Raw genomic sequence first — 22398 nt, 5'->3', positions numbered from 1 at the left:
TATTAAGATCGCGTCCAAATTTTATCGTCATATAATTATGGTTATCAGCCTTCTGTTTGTCTGTATAACTTCCAAAACAGTAAACAACAATTATAGAAATTTTATCTTCTATTCAAAAACTTCCTGCTTTTTTCCTACGCTTTCTTCTAGAGCGTATCTTTCACTCTCCTCACTTTGGATATTTCCGTTTCAAAATCAAAAGAGAGTGCAAAAGACGCGCGTGAGCGTGAGAGAGAGAGAGAGTTGAGTGCTAAAGAAAGTCTACAGCAAGAAAAGCAAAGCAGAGATGTTTAAGAGTGACTTATGTAAACCAGTGCTAATAGAAGGTGACGCGTGTCCGTAGCCAGCTGTATCCCAAGACCCAACCTCCCTCCTATTGCCTCGAACCATCGGTGCTCCATAACTCATATCTCCTTCTTCAACCAACCGGCTGTTTCGGTTCCCGGTTTCCCTCCCTTATATGTCTTCCCTTTCTCTTCTTTCTATCTTATAAATCCACCTCACGCAACCCCCACGGCTCCTAGTCCTGGGTCCTTCTCCTCAAACAACAAACCTATAATAACACCTCAGGCTTCCATTTTATGCTCACTGCTCCAACGATTTTTAACTTCTATGGCTGTCACCGGCAAGGATGTGGATCGGATCAAGGGCCCATGGAGCCCCGAGGAAGACGAAGCGTTACAGAAGCTCGTCCAGAAGCACGGCCCCAGAAACTGGTCATTGATTAGCAAATCTATTCCCGGCCGATCCGGCAAGTCTTGTCGTCTCCGGTGGTGCAACCAGCTTTCTCCTCAGGTCGAGCACCGCGCGTTTAGTCCTGAAGAGGATGAGACTATCATCCGTGCTCATACTCGCTTCGGCAACAAGTGGGCCACTATCGCTCGGCTTCTCAACGGTCGGACTGATAACGCTATTAAGAACCACTGGAACTCTACTCTGAAGCGGAAGTGCTTGTCTTCGGCTGTGGACGACGGGAGTTTTGGTAGCCGCGACGGTTATGATGGTAATTTGGGCGGTAACTGTCAGCCGTTGAAGAGATCTGTGAGTGCGGGTTCTGGTATGCCTGTGTCCACGGGGCTTTATATGAATCCAGGTAGCCCATCCCAATCTGACGTCAGCGATTCTAGTGTTCCTGTTTTGTCTTCCTCGCATGTGTATAGACCCGTGGCTAGAGCAGGACCTGTTTTTCCTCCGACGGAAACGACATCGTCTTGCAATACCAATGACCCTCCCACGTCACTCAGCCTGTCCTTGCCTGGTGCTGACTCATCTGAGGTCTCCAATCGAGTAGCCGAGTCAACTCCACCAACAAATACAATCTCTTTGATGCCGGCGACAACTCAAGTTCCGCCTCCGGCAACGGCAACGGCAACGGCACAGGCGCAGGTGGCGGCAGCTGCGGTAGCAGCGGGTATGCAGCAGCAGGCAGCGGTAAATGGAGTAGGGGGAGGATTTGTTGGGTTCACTGCAGATTTTATGGCGGTGATGCATGAGATGATAAGAAGGGAGGTGAGGAATTACATGATGGAGCAGAGTAGTAGGGGCGGCGGCGGAGGCGGCAATGGAGGCGGTGTTGGTATGTGTTTTCAAGCAGCTGGTGGGGAAGGATTTAGGAATGTGGCCATGAATCGAATTGGGGTTAGTAAGATTGAGTAGAAAGTAGGCAGTGGAATGAGCCTGGATAAATTGAACAGAGTAGGGAGAGAAAAGAACTGGGCATTCGTTTTTTTCTCTTTTGTTTAGGGAATAATTTTGGTCATTGTACAGAGGAGAAGGGAGAGAGAGATGGGTAAAAGTGAAAAGAAAACCAAAAATCTTAAGCAGGAAATGAAGAATGTTTTGATAAAGGCAAAAAATAATTTAAGAAAAGGGGTGAAATTGAAAAGATTAGAAATTTACCCATTTCCTTGTGGCCCTGGATCTTATCAGGGAACTTGAAAAACTTGCAACAAGTAAAGAATCTGAAGCAAAAAATGAAAGCAGGAAATTAAATTTTAATCTCTGGCTGTGTGGTTTCTTACTGTTTCCTTCTAAATTTTATTTTATTCTTGGAAATTTGTGAATTTTGGAACTATCAGAATCACGGTGCAAACGGTACAGGACAAGCAACTTTTTGTGTGGTTTCGTTTTCACATAGCACGCTAAAAATGGTTTTCACCCTTGGATTGAAGGTAGTGGATTTTTATTTGTAAGCTGGAGGAAAGGGGGCTCCTTTTTTACTTTAGAAAGATTGAGCAAACCCCAAACAAGATGCATTTGATTTTTTGTGTTGGAATTTTACAGACATGAAAATTTTGGTGGATGTTTTTGTTTCCAGGCACTTTATAGTTGCTTCTGCAGTTACCAGTTGGGGATGATGATGCAGTTAAGGCACACCATTACTTGGACTTTTATAACCATTAGCATTAAATTGCTTCTAAACTTACCCTAAACTAAGTAATTAAGGGCTAAAGAAAGAAGATTAATACTCTCCTCAATAATTTTGTTCGGCCATAAAGAAGCAAGATGATTATTGAAGAGAAGATGAGAAGGCATGTAATACTGAACCCGTTTCTTTAAAAGAATAGAATACTGTTTCAGGAGCTATTTTCATGACAATGCCAGCAATAGTTTCCCCATAACATGAACAATGGTGAAGGAACACAGATTCTCATCTTACAGGTGAAATCAAAGGCCAGATTTCGCTTGTCTTGAATCAACATGTGGGCGAAAAGAATAAGTCAATAGCAAATTCCAAGAAGATAACTACAAGGGAGAGTACCATGGGAATTGTTGGGTGGAACTAGAGAATATAGAATGGGACACCAGATACAGAGTTTGCTGGACAACAGGACAATCTGCAACGTCTGTAGCAGTTTCAGTTGCACAGTACTGCTCATAGCCTACCTAACATAGCTGGACCTTCACCTGCCAAAAAAAAAAAACCCTCAAATTCCTTCAGGTAAGCACAGTAGGCTGGAAATTTATATAGATTTGATTAGAAATAAGCTACTTCAGATCGATTGTCAAGGGATTGCTTGAATCATGTGTGATGGGTCGCAGAATAGATAAATAAAAAGGCACCAAGAATACCCTTTATTTTTTTTTGCTTTGTTGAGCTTCTGAAGTCTTAGCACAAGGAGTTCCAAATTCATCTAGGCAAGAAGATCTAATGATGGTAATTCTCAAGAAGCCACAGCTGCACATCAATATGTATAATTACATGGGTGACGTTGACTGTATGGCGTTGTAGACTGTTCACTGATGTGAGTCTGCATAAAACATGTGTAAGACTTGCATTGATAATGGTCGACCACCATGATTTTTGTTTAGACAGGAGATCCTGCAAAATGGGAAACAGATCATTTGTAATCGTTGCTTCTTTCATGCAATTGGTGTTTATAGCTGCTAGACATTGGTCCGTTTGGGTTTAGACCGGTATCGGCCCGAGTCAATTGAGAACAGTTATATCTGACTTTGATGAAAGCCGGGATAATTTTGGCGGGTTAGGTTGATTTCACGTCAAAAATAAGATTTTTCACTTTTTTTTTTTAAAAAAAAATTATCTGCGGAGGGATTATTGTATTTTATAGAACATGTCTCCTCAGTGCTTTAATCCCCAGTGCTTTTCAAAATCATGAATACAAAATAATACTTCCTTGCATGAACCAGGATTTAGAGAAATGTTGATGATCGCTTGGTTGTTAGGAACGGTATTCAGTTAAGATCATTACAGAATAGTCCCAAGTAAATTACACTTCTTAGCAAAAGCTTTTATTCAATGAACTCTATACAATTTCAAGGAAAAGGTTTGTCAATCGTCACCTACTGCTGATTATTATGTTTTCTCTTCACACGGCTATTTGGATCTCAGAAATGCTATTTGTAATCAACTTTGGCAGGATTTTTCTATAAAGGAAAGGGAAAAGGAAAAAAAAAAAGATAATAAAAGAGCGAGGGTTATAAAGGTGCAGCCTGCATTTTGCTTGAGCTTGTATTGTCTGTCTTCAATGATGTCAATCTAGATTTGAATTCTTTTATAGCATGCAACAAGTCCTCCCCCCAGGACCATTTGGGGTCATTTAGAGCTCGTATAGAATTGATGCATACGAGAAGAGTACCACCTTCATGTAAAAGAACCTGCACATGATCAAGGAAAATTTATCATGACATGCACCATAAAATTGAAACTGAAGCAACCGACCTGAAAATTATACACAAAACAGCATACTCTTGTATAACTCCTGTTTTCATAAAAGAACAGGGTGAATGGATGATGATTGATGAGGATAAGTTTATTGGTCAATCAATGTAACAGATTTTTCATAAAAGTTTATCTGTAGAGACACCACATGGCTTAGAATTCTTCTTCATGTAAGGTCTGGAAAATTAGCAGTCACACATATTGTTTATGGCACATCAACACGGAAATTCATTTCAATTATATAGTTTGAAATAAAATTTAAAAATCATGATGTTCAAGAAAAAAGTGGTTCTGCTATAGAGGGAGGAAAGGGAACATGGTTTAGGAGTTATTTCCAAGATAATGCTGCACGGTAAAACCTAAATGACACGGGTCATCAGAAGTAAAAGAAGTGACAAAGACATGAACCCATACCGTCAACCACAGAGGAAGAAACCCCAAAACAGATGGAAGAGAGGCCAGAATTATACAAGTTAAAGCAAGGGCCACATTTTGCTTGACCTGCAACATCGGCATTACATAAAAAATCAAGAAATTGATATTCAGAAAATAACATTATAAGTAAGAAAAATAGCTTCTAGCAAGTACCAGTGAAGTTGTTTGGCGGGACTTTGCAATACAGAATGGAACACCAGATATATTGTCTCGCAGCAACAGGACATCCGCAACTGCTATGGCAGTTGCACTTGCACGTTGAGCAAGAACAATACCAACAGTTGCAGCAGCAAGTGCTGGTGCATCATTGATACCTTCACCAACCATAATCAGACCTCCCCCTGTAATAAAATCCCCAAATCTGTTCAGCTCACCCCAGTAGCAACACCAGATATATTTTCATACTATTATTTGCATTATGTATGAATTTAATGATGAATGGTTATACGGAATTAAGGGTAAAACACTTGCATTTGCCAAATACTAGCTCAGGCTATAATGTTTAATGCAAGCCAAGCATGGGCTTAGAAATGCAGTGATTACATCAACTCATGCAAAATTGACACCAGTGCAAGTGCTCCCCAAATCTAAGATATAAATGTAATAATATGATTTTTGAAAACTGATTATAGGTCTCACCCATATCCCGCGCAATACCCTTCACATGGTTGAGCTTGTCCTCAGGCTTCAGGCTGCAGTGAACTTCAGTAATACCCACAGCTTTTGCAACTCTCCAAGCACTTGATTCATGATCACCAGTTAGCATCATAACACGCAGCCTTGCTTGCTCCTGTAATTCCATTATGACATTTGAAACCCCAGCTCGAAGTCTGTCCTCCAGGTGAATTAGTGTTACCTGCACAGTGGCTTGATATTTAAAACCATGAAACCATAGTTGAACTACATTCTGCCCTACCTCAATTGCCAGAGGAAAAGAAAATAAGAGATGGAATTATTTAGAGATAGGCAGGACCATGATATGTCACTGGTAATTTATTATGTTGGGATAGGAATTAATATTTGCAGGCTTTGGTATTTTATATTTTGCAGGCTTTTTCCTATTTGCATTCTGAGTCTAACCAGGAAAAAACAGAAAAGAACAAGGGTAGTTGTGCAATAGGTTTCTCCAACAACACAGTATGCACTTTAGGATTTCTCAGTCAATCCATTTTCTGATTGAGAATAAGTTTCTGCAGTGGCTTTAGGCCATTTTGTTAGTCATTGATCAACAAACATAGTGATAATCTATAGGAAAATATAAACAATCCAAAGATCTTGCAGAAACTATAAACAATTAAAGAGAGAATGAACAAGTAGAAAGAAGTATTGCACAATGTGATATGAGATATGTGCAACTTCTGCTTCACAGATAAAAGAACTTGCTCCAAGTTTGTGGTTCAAGTGACCCAGTGCGAGGACTTCTTTAATTGCAGAGACAAGCCATCCATGGGCAAAGATGCCTTCTTTATCTCAGATAGGCCCAGGTGCTTGTTCTTGGTTATAGAAACCAATGGAACTATCATTAACAGCATTTGAAGGATCACAATAGCATGCTTCTTATAATAAAGTCAATACTCAATAGTAGTTTTCACTTTGACGATTAGGATGATAGTGCTCTCTATAAAATTGAGAGAGTGCAACAAAATAAGCTGTGGAGAGTTGCATCTAGTGTATGAACACAAAGAAAGCAAGACATACAAAGTGAATCAAGAACTTTACATTTCCAGGTAGTGGACAGATCAGGTTACATTTTAAGCTACAGCTACTTGGATATTCGGCTAGAAATTGACTATATCTATTTCCATTTCCTTTCTCACTAAAAATCATGCAAATTCCAGGTTTGACCTCAAGATATCCCAAGTGTTTCCAGTTTCACTGTTCTCTTTAAGCACCCCCGCTTTTATCCAAAATTTAAGGAAAACCAAATGCTCTTCTATGTTATTTCAATTTTTAGGGGTTAGAGAGTAACACCTAAATCAGCATAATGGAGAAAGGATCACCTTTTCTTCTATAGAAAGGGCAGCATGAACAAAGTCACTTCCATAAGGAGATGCATTAACTGCTTCCTTGATCTTTCTTGATTTATCTTCGGATTTACAAAGTGAAGTGATGAACTCTATGGAACCAAGTGATGCCTTCAACAACTTTACTCTTCCAGCTCCTGCCTATAAGAAATAAATATGACTATAAATCCAACCAAAGAAAAGGAGGAATGACAGTAAATTCACCTTGCATAGACAATCCAAAAGACACTAGTTATTACCATGTAACAGTCACTGGTCAATCTCTGCAGGATTCACAGATCGAAAAACAAACCCAAAACTTCTTCAAATATAATTTAGATTCAGACAACATGAATTCAGTGTTTTTTAATCAAAATTAAAATATACTTCCTGAAAGCCTGTACCTCCATGTTATTAAGTGTCGCAGTAAGACCTCTACCAGGAAAGTATTCAAAGCTTTCTACAGAAACAGAAGGCAGATCTTTGTCAATGCAATGATCTACAACAGCTCTGCAAAAAGCAAAGAATGACCTTTAGTACTTGAAGAACAAAGGCTAGATATATTGATTCAAGACAATGAAATGATTGATGAAGAAACTAAAACAATAGTGGAGCCGACTATAATCCTATCAAACATGAATTACATTCTAAAAATAATCTGCTTTTCAAGGCTTTATAAGGAGAGAGAAACTGTCAGAGCTTAACAAGTTGGAACCAACCAATATGCCATATTGAAATTTCCTAATGGGGCATTTCAAGTTGAACTATCTGATCCTCAAAAAGTATAAAGCCCCTGTCAGATAGTTTATAGATATGCATCCCATGGAAGTATATGACCTTTCACTAGACAAGAAACTCTCCAATTCATTGGATACTGAAATATAAAAAGAACTTCAATTATTGCCATTAGACTTTGTTAGATCCATAGTACAATAAACAAGAAATTACATTCTCTGCATATGGACACAGGTGAAGAGGATGGAATGAGGTTGGCATGTGTGATGGATAACAGTAAAACACAGCTAATTCCCCCAGTTTTTCCTAGAAATGAAGCATATGCCAATAAAAAGATATTCTACCAAGTACAGACGTTCAAGAACATTACTTTACGACAAGAATAAAAGCCCTTCTGATACATCGCGCTATTAACCAATATGTAAAGCTTTTCTCAATCTTATAAGTGTCTCAGAATCAACCTAATTGTTTATGTTGAAAAGCAATGAATAGGAAGTATATATATTCAAGAGCATTACCTTCCAATAGGGTGAGTAGTACCCTTTTCCATGGCAGCTGCTACAGCAAGAGCTTCTTTCTCACAGCTGGGAGTGCAACAGGAAGTGAAATTTATTTTCTTGTTTCCTACCAGATGTCCATAAATTGGTTCAATTGCTTTAAACATAAGCCCTCCGGTTGTCAATGTCCCAGTTTTGTCAAATGCAATTGTGTGGCAGGCAGCTAGAGCATCTAAAACCTGGCCTCCTTTAAGCAATATTCCCTTTAGACAAAGATTACTATGGCTGTCAAATGGGTTCCACTCCATACATGAAAATTTTAAGCTCTAATTTGAGAAGGATAAATAATTCTCTGCCCATTAATATATATAAACATTCTCGTTTTTCAACATATGCTGATGTCGCATTTTTTATGCTTTAGTTATTCATAAATCATACATGTACAACCTAGTCATGCTTGATGGATATTGACTGCCAGTGTGGCTCTATTCCCCTAAAACAGGATTCTCAAACTGAGGTACTGAATAGTTGTATGGGTGCTAAGTTAAGAGGAGGATCATGAGAGAAATATTTATCAGTATCCAGACATGAAGAATCACTTTATTTTTGTTTCAATATTTAATTACTAAGTTTGACAAATACAAATGCTTTATATAATTAAGAAGACTGAACAAATACAAATTGCTCCATACAATTAAGAAGACTGAACATATTTTATTTGAATCCATAGCTCGCAGGTACCTTTCTAGCACAGGAACTAATAGCAGTAACATATGCCAATGGAGCTACAGCCAAGGCACATGGTGATGCTGCCACCATCAGCCCCAGTGCTCTGTAAACTGATCCTCTGCAGACTGCATCAGTATAACCAAGCATCAGACAAGACAGAAGTTCAAAGTGAATATTGCATCGGAGATTTATCAAAACCTCATAGGAAAAATTCAATAGAAAACACAAGGAAGAACACAGTATTTTACAAACATTTCTTAGGAGTCTTAAAAAGCACAAGGATAATTTGTTGTATTTTGTATCTTCAACAAGGCATTCTCCCTCTAACAGATTGGTAGCTGATAACGTATAAAAAAATAGGACCTCAAAGCTCGTGACACATGTACACATAAATCGAAAGTCTTTCCACCTGGTCGGACCGGGCAGTAAAAAGCCCAACCTATTAAGTACAAAGAATCATACTAGCAATACTCTTGAGCTTACCAAAACCCGAAACGGACAGAACGATCTCCTCAAAGATCGAAGAGGACGGACAGATCAACCTTCTCAAAAGCCCATATTACAACAAGGCTTTGAATGCCGACATAGCCAACCTCAGTAGCCAAAAGAAGCTTATTTCTATATAGGTCGGATGAGCTTGACACGAGCTGATGAAGTCAGAGTAAAGATGCCAACCTCCTATGAGCTGGTCACCTCCTTAGTACAGAACAAAGATCATAAGTGTGCATGTAGAGGGTACAAATCGGCCAGTTTCGCATTTATTATCATATACCCCATCATTACTGTATTGTCTGACACACCTACACAAAAGTATCCCTGCCCCCATCAGAAGGGAACACGACACCGAGGCATCAACTTTATTCAAAGATATTTATACACTGAACTAACCCTAAAAAAAGATCTCTCATTCTCTGAAAAAGGACCTATCTCTCTCTCTCTCTCTCTCTCTCTCTCCGTAACCCAGAGGGAACCTGAAACCACTATTCTCTTCTCTTCTCTTCTCAGTTTTATTTACTTTAACTTCACTAGGTTCCCAGATCTGACTTGAGCGTCGGAAGGTCTCCACCAGAAACTCTCCCAGTGGACCCCTAACCATTTTCTTAATCTCACAGGACCCCTTCCTCAAAGCCAAGCATGGAGAGACCCAACAGACCGATCACAGATTGATAATCAACCTAGCAAATCAAAAATCTGCCTAGGTGCTCTCATTTGGACGCCCTACCGGATCTCAGCATTATCAAGTTGGCGCCGTCTGTGGTAATGAAGGAGACTATTTTGTGGCTGGAGTTTCCAAATAAAACCCGTTGAGATTCACATAGCAAATAAAGAAAAGCTAATAGCCAAAAAGGACCAAAGGGAAGAAAGATGGTGAAAGACCCAAGAATAGCTAATGACATCTGAAAAACCACAAACCACATGGAGAAAGTCAGAAAAAGGCCGAAGCCGATGTGAGAAGGGAATGCAACATAAGAGCAATCCGCTAGCGTGAAAGAGAGGTGACATGCGCGAGTTAACACAGTTATCTTTAGTTCAAAATATTTTTGTCATCATGACTAGCTTCAAACAATAATCCTTCTAAATATATGTTTGTGCATGACAGTATTTTAGAAACAGTTTAAAAAGTTTTCATTATTGATTAATATTGAATTCCTTAAAAAGGGTATTATTTGCTTAAACATGCTGCTATGAGAATTAAAAGTTGTAAGATGATTCATATTTCAGAAATATTATTTATTAGATTCTTTAAAATTATATGAGATATAATTGGACAAAATTAATATTTTGCATTTAATTGAAATATGAAGCTAAATATCTTCTTGTTCAAATTAACAATAAGCATTCTTGTTACATATACTCTGTGCAAACTTTTATTTTGCAGATAAATTTTAAAAGCAAGAACAAGGCTAATAAACCTGAAAGTCCCGGCCATGAAACCAAAAGGTCTCAATGAAGTAGGTGACTGGTTTCAGAAACAAGACCGTTGGCATCACAAAATCGGTTGAAGAGATGAAGAACTCAATGAAGTAGGTGACCGGTCTCAGAAATAAGACTGTCGGCACTATAAAACCGGTTGAGGAGATGAAGACCTCAATAAGATGGGTGATCAGTTTCGGAAAGAAATTGACCTTCGACACCAAAAAGCCAAGTTAAGGAAAAAAAAGTCCAGAAGCAGATTAGCAAGCCAAAGAGCTTGGATGACAAAGAGCAAAAGCGCTCGGATGAGATCCAGTACCAAGTATCATAAGGTCCTCTCCAAAAAAAGTATGGATTTGACAACACACAATGACAAGGGTTGAGCATGCCCCACAAAAAACACAAGAAAAAGTCCAAAATGCTCGAACTAAGATAAGGGGCAAAAAGCCCAGAATCCTTAAGAGCAAATAGCTCAGAATGAAGAATTAGGGCTTTGAGTTCCAAAATGCTTAAGGGCAGATAACCCGGAGGAGCAAAAATGCTCAAAAGAAGCTTGAGGGCAAATAGCTCGAAAGAAGCTTGAGAGCAAATAGCTCGGAAAGCGAATAAAGGCGAAAATAGCTCAGAAAGCGCTTGAGGGCAAAAATGTTCGGAAGTTATGAAAAGCTAAAGAGCTCGAAAGAAATAATTAGTGCTAAAAAACCCAAAGTATCATATAGAGAACAAAAAAAGTTCGGGTGAAAAATCAAGGTTAAAGAGTTCGAAAAAGAGCTAAAACGCTCATAAAAATAGTTAAGAGTTAGAGAGTCCGGAATGATATAGAAAACCAAAGAGTTCGGACGAACGTTCAGGGTTACAGAGCCCAACAAAGAGCCAAATCGTTCGTGAAACCAATCAGCAGAGACGCTTATTAAAAGACTCAAGTCTTAAAGCACGGAAGACGCCTCAAAGTAAAATGCTCAGAAGAAGACTCAAAAGGGCAAACTATTAAGGTAAGGTCAAAAAGACAAGGCTAGAAAGGCAGAGCACTCAAATCGGACCTCTACCAAGGTCAGACTTTCTATGAAAAAAAACCACCAAAATCAAATCTCCCTTCGGGACTGATTATCAAGATATAAAATTTGCTCTCTCTGTTAAGTCTATGTTAAAATTGACCAATTCCATTGATTGCACTTCTCTTCGAAATTCATAAGCGTTAACCATGACCAAACAAATAGGTGGCATCGAATCAGCAGGACGGGTTCCCTTCTCTGACAGTCATAAATAATCATCAGAGAAGCGAAAGAACAACATAACGTATAAAAAATAGGATCCTCTAAGATCATAACACGTGTACACGAGTCGAAAATCTTTCCATCTGGTCTAACCAGACAGTAAAAAGCCCAAACTATTGAGTACAAAGAATCAGACCAACAACACTCTTGAGTTTACTAAAATCCGAAACGGATAGAATGACCTCTTCAAAGATCGGAGAGGACGGACAGACCGACCTCCTCAAAAGCCCGCTATAATAAAGCTTTGAACGCCGACATGGCCGATCTCAATAACCGAAAGGAGCTCATTTCTATGTAGGTCGGATGAGCCCGACACGACCTGATGAAGCAAGGGTAAAAATGCCGACCTCCTATAGCTGGTCACCTCCTTAGTACAACACAGGAATTGTAAGCGTGCATGTAGAGGGTACGAACCGGCCAATTCTGCATTTATTGTCTTATAGCTCATCATTAATGTACTATCTGAGACACCTGCACAAAAGCATTTCTATCCCATCAGAAGGGGATACGATACCAGAGGCATCAACTTTATTTAAAGATATTTATACACTGAACCAACCCTAAAAAAAAGGATCTCTCCTTCTTTGAAAAATGACCAATCTCTCTCTCTCCGTGATAGAGAAGAAACCCGAAACCATTATTCTCTTTTCTTTTCAGTTTTACGTCCTTTAACTCCACTAAGTTCCTAGATCTGACTCGAGTGTCGAAGGGTCTCCACCGGAAACTCCTCCGGTGAACCCTTGACCGTCTTCTTCATCTTACAGGACCCCTTCCTCAAAGCCAAGCATGGACAGACCCAACGGACCGATCACAGATTGATGATCAACCCAGCGAATCAAACATCTGCCTAGGTGTCCTCATTTGAACGCCCCGCCGGATCTCAACATTATTAGTAGCCGAAGGTACTACATTCCTAAAAGAAGGCAAATTTCAATTTTCCCCAAGTATGAACAAATTTGAAACATATAGCAAGTACAAGCTCAAGACATTTTCTCCCCAAGCAAAACTATTAACATATATTCATCAATCCCTAATCAAGTTCAGGGGCATGTGCAAAGCAAGCATAGATGATGATCAGGTGTCATCAATAGAAATCAGTTGTAAACATCATTAATTGCCCAGGTTGTTCAACACAAATAGTAAGAATGATTTTTCTAAGACTAGAAGCATTTTTTCTACATCCAAGTTACCTGATGTGCTAATGAATGGCCATTTGAAAAGAAAAGGCCCAAGTAGAGCAACAGCAACAGACAACCCTACAACCACTTTGCTATAACGCTCACCAAATTCGTCCAGCCACCTTTGAAGCTTTGGTTTATTTAGTTGTGCTTCTTCAGTCAATTGTACTATCCTGTTCAGTGTTGACTCTTTCCACATCTTTGTGGCCTGAATCAAATTTAGAAAGAAACATCAAGAAATCAATGTAAAAGAAAACAAAGAAATGTAAAGCATGAGAAAAATAGGAATCCAGTCAGAGCTCATAACCTTTTATTTGAAGGAGTTCAGAATATATCAATATGGCGTATCAGGAAGAAAAAATGCCAACTTCCATCTGGCACCAACTTCTTAAAGAATTTAATTGCAACCAAATGAATAACATACCTTTATAATCATTCTACCATCCAAATTCCTTGCACCACCAGGAATCCTGTCTCCAACATTTGCCTCTATTGGTTTGATTTCACCCGTCAAATGTTCAATAATAATTGTTGCATTGCCTTGAAAAACTTCACAATCTACAGGCACTGCCTAAGCATAATAACAGCCCCAGTTACTAGTGGTTCCAACATATTGTACGCTAACACTAGTAAATGCCAAATTTCATAAAAGATCAAGAAACACTGAACATTAACATGAAGAGAATCTTGGCTCAAGATCTAACACAACTTTATTAGTAATATTATAAAACTAAAATTAAAAAGAAAAACCTAAAATATGGCAGCAGGCTGCTGAATAAATTTTAATCATCTAAACGCACCCACCTTTATAGTGGAATTCAAAGCAGCATTCAAAGAATGAAAATGAAATTTTCAGATGTTCATTGACATTAAAATTTTAATTAATCTAGAGCCATTTTCCAAATATTTCAGACTCAATGACACCTTGGGCACGCATGTCTTAACAGCATAAAAATCTTGGACAAGCACAGTCAATATTGATGCATCACTTTCCCTGAGTGAAATTTCAATTTATCATCAATATTGTTGACTAAAATCAAATATTCCCAAATGACAATTTTGACATAACATTGTACTATCACAGACCTCACCAGTTCCAACCAAAATATATGATCCCACTTTCACATCATGTACAGGTACACTTTTGTATGACAAATCAGAGAGATCCGGTAGCTTATCATCATGTACGTCTAACACAAGAGCAGAATCTGGATGACTTTCCTTCAACTCCTTAACATCTACCATTGAGCAGCTGGTGAAGAACTCTTCAGCTGGAAATGATAAAGCATGTTAGCCCATGGACTTCAGAATGGCACTGAAAAATAACTGTTGCTTGATACACTAGTTTTAAATACTCACCAATATGAGCCAGATTGAACATTGCAAGAAGTAATCCTCCTTCCAAGGCATTGCCCATAAATAGTGATGCAAAGGCTGCAAGAGCCATTAACACGTGAATGTTTACCTTCCCACCAGTAATATCAGTAAGTGCATCAAGGGATGCTGAAACCTGACAAATGGTTTTAAATATTCATTAGCAAAACAGGTTAGCACAATTCTATGGAATGACCAAAAATGATTACTCATTGATGAAATCAGGTTCACAAATAAAAAAGATTTTATGCTTCATGCCTAAATTACTGAGTCTAAATGATGGCAAAGGGGTAACAGTAGCAGTCGTATATATATGCATCATATAGTCTAAGGACAGTTTGGTTCACCATGGGAAATTGTCGGATTGAATAGAATGAGAAGCGAAAAGCAACCTACTCCAAGATTTCCACTCCAATTTCAAATGCAATAGTAATTTGAAAACTATACACGGAATTAATATTTATTTTTGCTTATATTGAAGAGAATCGTATAAAATATTACTAAAACATACAGGTTCCTGGCATACCAGAATATGGAATGGAATTCAAATCCGGGATTCGCGTTCTAATTCCATTTCCAATTCCAGGAAGGCCGACCAAACAGTCCATAACAATAATTCCTATTGTAGAATCAACTATATCAAGAATAAGAAACCTGAAAATGAAAATTATACCCCAACGAGAGGGAAGGCGATAATCATGAAAGCATTTTGAAGAGGCTTGACTACCGGATTGGGCATAACATAAGGACAAGCAGCAGCGGCCACAAACAAGGCTGCGGAGCAGCAGCAGAGCTGCAAGTGCTCCCTCAACAAATTGGCCAGGTCCACCCACCCTACAGCCTTCGCAAACCTTATAAAAGCCTTTTGAGGCTCAGTGAGCTCCTCACAATCTCCATGGTAGTGGTGGTGGTGATGATGATGGTGATGGTGATGTTGGTGGTCATCGTAGTGGTGGTGGTGGTCATGATCGTGGTGATTATTGGCAACAGCGACACAACGAACAGTCTGGTTGGGAATATTGGGGAATTTGAGAGGAGCGGAAAGGGATTTGAGGTGAAAATGGGAAGGAAGAGAAGTTGGACAAAAAATGGGATTGAGTGAGTCGAGACGCCGTGGTCTTGTGGGGCGAGTGAGCAAGCGGGAGTCGATGACGCTGAGTGAGCGGTGGACGGCGGCGGTTTCCATGGTGAAGGGAATTGACTGGAGGAGGGGTGGAATTCAGGACATTAGTCAGTAGCTCCGGTTCAGATCAGAAGTGGAAAGGATTCAGATTTCAGAGGCAGGGTCACTGGGTCAGAATGGCGAGCTGAAAGAGCTGTGTAATGACTTCCACGCCATGTGCTCATCTTTCTTTTAAAAAAAAAAAAACGAAAAAGAAAAAACGAATCACCACCGTCCATCACCCTCTCGAAAATCAGTTTCGGTTCAATCGAATGGATTTCTCTGGCTTAAACCGGTCATCATGTATCCATTAAACAATCACTTGAATTTTATAATATTTTATCTGTAAAAATATATATGTTATTATATTATCTCATGCACATGTTTCATATTATCATTATAATTTTATTGAGAAATTTATTTTTCACAATATTAATTAAAAATTTAGAATGCTATATTTTTTATTTTTAATAGAATGAAATTTTAATTATTTTAATCAACATTTTGCTTAAAAATAGTTTTGAATAGCAAATTTTAATTTTAAACTAAATGTATATTTTGAATAGGTGGTTTAATGCATAATTTTCTTTTGAATATAATTAATTGGGTTAACTGAATTTTTTTTAAATGAAGATTAAAAATATAAAATTTGATTTATTATCAGATTAAATTTGTGAATGCGGTGAATTAAGTTTTAATATTTTTATATTTTTAATTTATAATCGGTTTCATATGATTATTTTTAACTGTTCTGTGTATTTTATAATTTTTATTTATTTATATTTTTATATTGTATTAAAAAAATAATTTTTTATTAATTTTTTAATTATATTCATATTAAAAATATTAAAATTTATTAAATATTAAAAAATATTTAAATTTTTTAAAAAAATAATATAATATTAAATATTATTATGATAGTAAATTATTATAATATAAAAAGTGATAATAATTTTAAAATAATTTTAAAAAAATAAAAAATTTATAAAACCGATAAAATACAATAAGCTATTTGTCAATATTTTTATTGAAATATCATTTTCTAAACTTGTTCTTCAGTAAATATTTGTGACTTGTCGATATGCTATAATTCAATCACAATTTATTATGAGTTAAGTTAAGAAAATTATGAGCAACTTTCTGAAGATTTCCTTCACGTTAGGTTGAAATCGAAAATCGCAGGAATAGAATTAATTTAAATTTTTAATTTAAATTTTTATTTATTTTAATTTAATTTAATTTTTAATTTTAAAAATTTTAATTATTTTAATTTAATTCAGTTTTAATAAAAAATTAAACCAAACCGATTAATAATAATATATTATTTTTTATAATATAAAAATTAAATTATAATAAAAATTGAAATATTTAATTAAAATTTTAAAATATAAAAAATAAAATATAAAAAATAAAAAATATATTAAAAATTCAATGATCAAATTAAATAAAAAAAAATTAGATTGATTTAATTTATTTTGATTTTTATTTAAAATTAATTTAATTTTTATAAATATTAAAATTTTAATTTTTAATTTATTTAATTTAATTTAATATCAAATCAAGGAATGCTCTATTGTTCACATATTGTATACATGCTCAGAAAGTTTGGAAGTATTTCCTTTCTTTGAAATAAAAGGAATTTCCTTTGAGGAAAAAATAAATAAATTCCTACTTCTTTAAAAGAAAAATGAAAGGATCAATTAAATTTTACGGGAAGCTCTCCTTAAATTCATTTTTCGTTTTCAATAAATTCTAATTAATTTGCTCAGTTTAATTTACATTATTTTTTTGGTAGGGTTTAATTTTACATTATTAAAAGTTTGATTGTTTTATTTAAAAAAATTACTTAAAAAAATTAAATTTTATATAGTAAAATTCTTATTAACATTTTTATATATAAATTTTATTTTTTTAAATAAAAATTAAATAATTAAAAATAATTTATTTTTTTATGAAAAATTATTTTTTATAAAATAAATTTTAAATATAAAATTATTACCCTAAATTATATATAAAAAAAAAATCAGTAAATCACACGGGTACGGATCCATATTGGTGCTAACGGACCCTCTGAAAAATTTCAAATTATACAGAGATATTTATATAGTTTTATTTAGAAAAAATTATTATAAAATTATTATATATTTAAAAAATTTATTAATTAGTTCTTATTTTAAAATTACTCAATTAATTATAGCTTATAAAATTAAATTTTTTAATCGTTATTCGCTTTTAATAATATTTAGTTTATTTCAAAAAAAAACTATTTAGTTTATTTAATTTTAATTATTTATTTTATTTTTTCCTTCTCATTCTCTATTTTTTCAATTTAAAAAAATAATTTTTTACTTTTAAAATTTTAATTCCAATATGTAAATATTTTTTTAAAAATTATTTATTTATTACCTAATTTAATTTTATACGTTATTTTTATTATTAAAAAGTAATTATTTCTCTTAATTAATTTTTAATTTATTTATATAACTAAAATTATTTGTTAAATTATTTAAATATAGAAAAATAAATTTTAAATTTTTATAAGTAAAAGTATTTATGAGTAAGGTGTTATTAATGAATGAGTATTGTAAATTATTTAAATTTAAAAAATAATTTAATTTCAAAAAATATAATTTTAACAGATAACATGTTAGATGATTTATATTTAAAATATTTAAATATAAATCAAGTATTATTTTTAAAAATAATATGTTAAATTATTCAAATTGAGAAAAAAATGAAATGGAAAGATTGTTTTTATAACTAATGAGTTAAATAATTTAATTTTTTTTAAAAATAATTTTTATAATAAATATTATATTAAATTATTATATTATTCTAACAGTATTATTATTTTTGTATAAATTTATATGTCACGGTATAATAAATATATCAATTTCTTAATAAAATAAAAGATGAATTATTAATATATTGATTGTTAAGAAAAATATAATTTTAAACTCTTGTTTGAAAATTGATTCAAAAAAACTCTTGTTTGAAAAACATTCAATTTCATTCTACCAATTTAGTGAATCTAGAAGAATTTCTAAATATTTTAAAAAATCTTTTATTTTTTCTAAACAATAAAAAAATATTAAAATTTACAAATCATTAAAAACTTTACTTTGTAAGATCATATTTTAAAAAATCTTAATTTACTCTGCTTTCTCTCAGATAGAGTATTAAGTGCTTGATGGATCTACTATAATTTGAAATTAGATTTGGGCTTAGAAGAAAGGTTATTTGAACTTTAAAAACTAAAGTGCAATTACTCTTCTCCATTGGACCTAAATAAATGGGCTTGAACAAAGGAAATCTCCAAATGTTAATGTTAGGAAGATTGCCTTAATGGGCTAGGAAGGAAGAAGTTTGGACTTCATGGGCCAAATGGGCTTGGCCTAAGACGTAAGTCTATGTACTTGAAAAAACTTAATGGGCTTGAATGGCTCAACCCATGATCCAAGGCACATAGCTTGATGATGGTTCAAGCCAAGCTTTGTGAGCTATATGTGTATCATGGCCCATGTAGACATGGCACTATTCATGTGAAGAGAAGGAGAAGCGTTTTGCTTGGATGTCAGCCCATTTTCATACATTAAGTGGAGAATTTCTCAACTAGATGGAGATGTTCACCTAATTTCTTTTTGAAAATTAACTCTACCTTAGTGGCCAAATTTGAAAGGAACAAGAAGGGGTGTAAATGAACCAAACCGTTCGTGAGCTATTTGAGGTTCGATTCGATAAAAACTCGATCGAGCTCGACTCAATTTCTAAACGAGCCAAGCTCGAGCTTAATTTTTAGGCTCGTTTGGTAAACGAGCCAAGTTTGAACTCCATAGTATTCGACTCGTTAAGGCTCATGAGCTCGGCTCATTTCTGAGTTCATGAGCAGTGTAACAGCCCGGAAACCGAACTGCCACCGGCACTAGGATCCAGATCGACTTAAGGTCGCCGGGACCCGTAGTAAGCCTGCTATCCTGTCTGTATACCTGTGAAATCCCATACATGATCATACATTTTCTGTAAAAACATAAAACTTTTCTTTATTCCAAGGCTTAATCTGTGCATGCACTCTCTCTGTGCTCTACCAATCCCTACTAGAGCTCCTCATGGCTCTAGGCGGATCAATCTCATAATGTTAAGCCCGGTTTTGCTCATAAACATACAACAATAAAGAAACATACATAAACTGATCATGTGACTCCATCAAGGGATTACAATTCTTATAGTCAAGCACCATTCTATACACTATACATAAACCTTATCTCTTTACATTTACATGTCCACACTAGCTATTACACCACTCTGTACTCTTCCTGTACCCTGCTGAGTTCTCTCTGATCTCTGAACCTGCACAACTGAAATTAGGGGAGAGGAATGAGCTACGATAGCCCAGTGAGTAGAATAGGCAAATACAGGTGATAAAACATGCTCTCATGGAATGCAACACATAATCACATAACCTCGGCCGGACGGATCAAAACTCCCTCTATCTCATCTGGGGTACCTAAGTACCATGTGCCTGGTCCCCGTAGGGCTGTTCCAGGTCTTTATATATGTGCCTGGTCCCCGTAGGGCTGTTCCAGGTCTTTCCTCTGAGGGCTAATGAATCCTCACGAAGTCCGTGCCGTCTCACATAAGCAATGTACAAGGAGCAATGCCAAGTACAAGGATAAATGCAATGCATCATCTTTGTGTACACTAATGCACTCACCCTATAGCATATTCATGATGCATGAAGCATGATAAAATATTCAGTTCTCAGATTAAAACATTAAGTTAAATTCCACTCACCTGTAGTTCTCTCTGAACGGACTCTGCAGGTTCTGACTCTGGACTCACTGCTGAGTTCCCTGATTTCTCTGGTCCGTACCTACACAGGTGGACTCAAATGAGGGACTAAACTCACTCAAGAATATCTCTAAGAAACTCCCCAAAACCCCTCTAAACAATCCTCAAACCATCACATAAAACATGCAAAAGAAAGCTGGACAGGGCATTTTCGGCGGCAGGTTCGGCGGCCGAAACCCCACTCCAGAGACGAAACTCATGCATGTTCGGCGGCATCTTCGGCGGCCGAAGGTCTCGTCCAGAGACGAAACTCACACACTTTCGGCGGCCGAACTCCCTCTTTCGGCGACCGAAAGTCTCTGTCTAAACCGAAAGCCTAGCTTTCGGGGGCAACCTTTGGCAGCCGAACTGCCTCCACAAAGGGTTCGGCGGCCGAACCTTCCTTCGGCGGCCGAACCTGGTTTTTGCCCGAAGGGCAGAACCCTGCTCTGTTTCATGCAAACTTTGCCCAAAAACCTACAAACATGCATCTCAACTACTCCCAACTAGCATCTACACATATATATGCACAAAGGGGTCTAAAACTACCCTAAAACCCCAAACAAACATAGCACATAACACTTAAACATGTTTGAACACCACAAATCACCAAAAACCTCACCTAAACCTAAACATGCATACTACCCATACAAACTTCATAAAACCTTTCAAAATCATCAAAGAAGCTCAGGATCGTCACTTACCTCTTACACAACTTGAGGATGAAGGATCCTAACGTGGAGATATGAAGAAAAGCTCTTCCAAAGCTCCAAACTTCAAAACTTGGTTCTTTTGCTTAAAACCTTCATAAATCACCAAAACTCTTAAAACTCTTGAAAGATTTGATGAAAATCATGGAAAACATGAAAGTCAACGTAGGAGAGGCTGAAACTCACCTCTGGCTGCAAGTGGAGGAGAAATAACCTCCTTCCACCGACCCTTGGCCCTTTTATAGGTGGCTGGCCAGACCACCTTCGGCAGCCGAACGTGAAGCCGCAACCATGCAATGTTCGGCGGCCGAAAGTGACCTTCGGCGGCCGAACCTTTGCATTTCTCCCTTGTTGCTTTTCTTTCAAAACTCAAGTCTTTTAACCCTTCAAAACATGAAAACCAGTGAAAATACCTTGAAAAACATATGCATTACCCTTTTCGAGGGTTCCGACACCCGAAATTCCACCGGACTACAGGAATTCCGATGCCGGACTCGAGCCGGGTATTACAAGCAGGCTCGCGAATAGGCTCGTGAACAGTCCCGTTAAGTAAACTGAAATTACTATCATAAAAGAAATAAACTCAAACCCTGCATATACTTTCATGAGCCAAATCTAAATTTCCTAAAATTCAGCTCTATATAGTATAGTTACACTCTTAAACTTACATATATTTGGATCATTAAGATTTAAAAACTCATTTTTATAAGTTTACATGCTAATTTGTAGATATACTTATTTAACTAAAACTATTTTAGTTTTAAATTTATTAGTTTTAAACTAAAACTCATTATACATGTAAATAAATTAAACTACTCGTGAACTATTCGAGACTAAACTCGATAAAAACTCGACTCAGCTCGATAAAAATTCGACTCAGCTCGATAAAAATTCGACTTGTCTAAACTCGTTTGCTAAACGAGCCAACCTTGAGTTTCTTAATACTCGGTTCGAGTTCGAAATGAGTAAAACTCGAATTCGACTTGAGCTCGAAAAAATTTTAACAAACCAAATTTGAGCTTTTCAAATCTCGGTTCGTCTCGGTTCATTTACACCCCTAGAAACAAGTAGAGTTCAATAGCTTTTATTTCTCAAACAATAAGTTCAAATTTCAAGTATATGACAATTATATTTAATACAAAAATTATTTTCTTAGATAATTATTTTAAACTGTAATTTAAAAATTATATATTAATTAATCAAATATTTCCCTTAATTGCTTTTTCAAACTTCATTAATTATGTTATGGATGGAAAAAAAACGCTTCCATCAACTTCCTTCTTCTTTCTCTTGATCTCTTCTCTACTTATTCTCCTCCGATTCTGATCACTTCAGCTTCCACTCGCCCCCAAGAATATTTCATCAGCTGTAGTTCAG

At 36.1% G+C, this 22398-nt stretch overlaps 2 protein-coding genes across 4 annotated transcripts; one reads left to right on the top strand and one right to left on the bottom strand.

Annotated features, from left to right (window-relative positions):
• The first annotated feature begins 428 nt into the window (after positions 1-428).
• Positions 429-1998, top strand: LOC110630134 (transcription factor MYB44). Its single transcript, XM_021777461.2, has one exon. The coding sequence runs from the start codon at positions 613-615 to the stop codon at positions 1654-1656; it is 1044 nt and encodes a 347-aa protein (XP_021633153.1). The 5' UTR covers positions 429-612; the 3' UTR covers positions 1657-1998.
• A 1540-nt stretch (positions 1999-3538) lies between these two features.
• LOC110630133 (probable cadmium/zinc-transporting ATPase HMA1, chloroplastic) lies at positions 3539-15669 on the bottom strand. Of its 3 annotated transcripts, none has more exons than XM_021777459.2 (14): positions 14996-15669; positions 14308-14458; positions 14040-14219; positions 13373-13515; positions 12961-13156; positions 8595-8707; positions 7875-8116; positions 7026-7131; positions 6882-6905; positions 6619-6783; positions 5258-5474; positions 4772-4959; positions 4598-4684; positions 3539-4119 (listed from the first exon to the last, which is right to left on the bottom strand). In XM_021777459.2, exons 1-14 carry the CDS (start codon positions 15506-15508, stop codon positions 3940-3942), a joined length of 2505 nt encoding a protein of 834 aa, XP_021633151.1. In that variant the 5' UTR covers positions 15509-15669; the 3' UTR covers positions 3539-3939. The 3 variants fall into 3 exon arrangements, with proteins under 3 accessions (XP_021633151.1, XP_021633150.1, XP_021633152.1); XM_021777458.2 differs by having other exon boundaries at positions 13373-13519; positions 14035-14219; positions 14996-15668; XM_021777460.2 differs by lacking the exon at positions 6882-6905 and having other exon boundaries at positions 13373-13519; positions 14035-14219; positions 14996-15667.
• Positions 15670-22398: the final 6729 nt, after the last annotated feature.

This window comes from Manihot esculenta, chromosome 13 (genome assembly GCF_001659605.2).
Source record: "Manihot esculenta cultivar AM560-2 chromosome 13, M.esculenta_v8, whole genome shotgun sequence".
NCBI lineage: Eukaryota > Viridiplantae > Streptophyta > Magnoliopsida > Malpighiales > Euphorbiaceae > Manihot > Manihot esculenta.
This window is presented reverse-complemented; position numbering and strand designations above follow the sequence as displayed.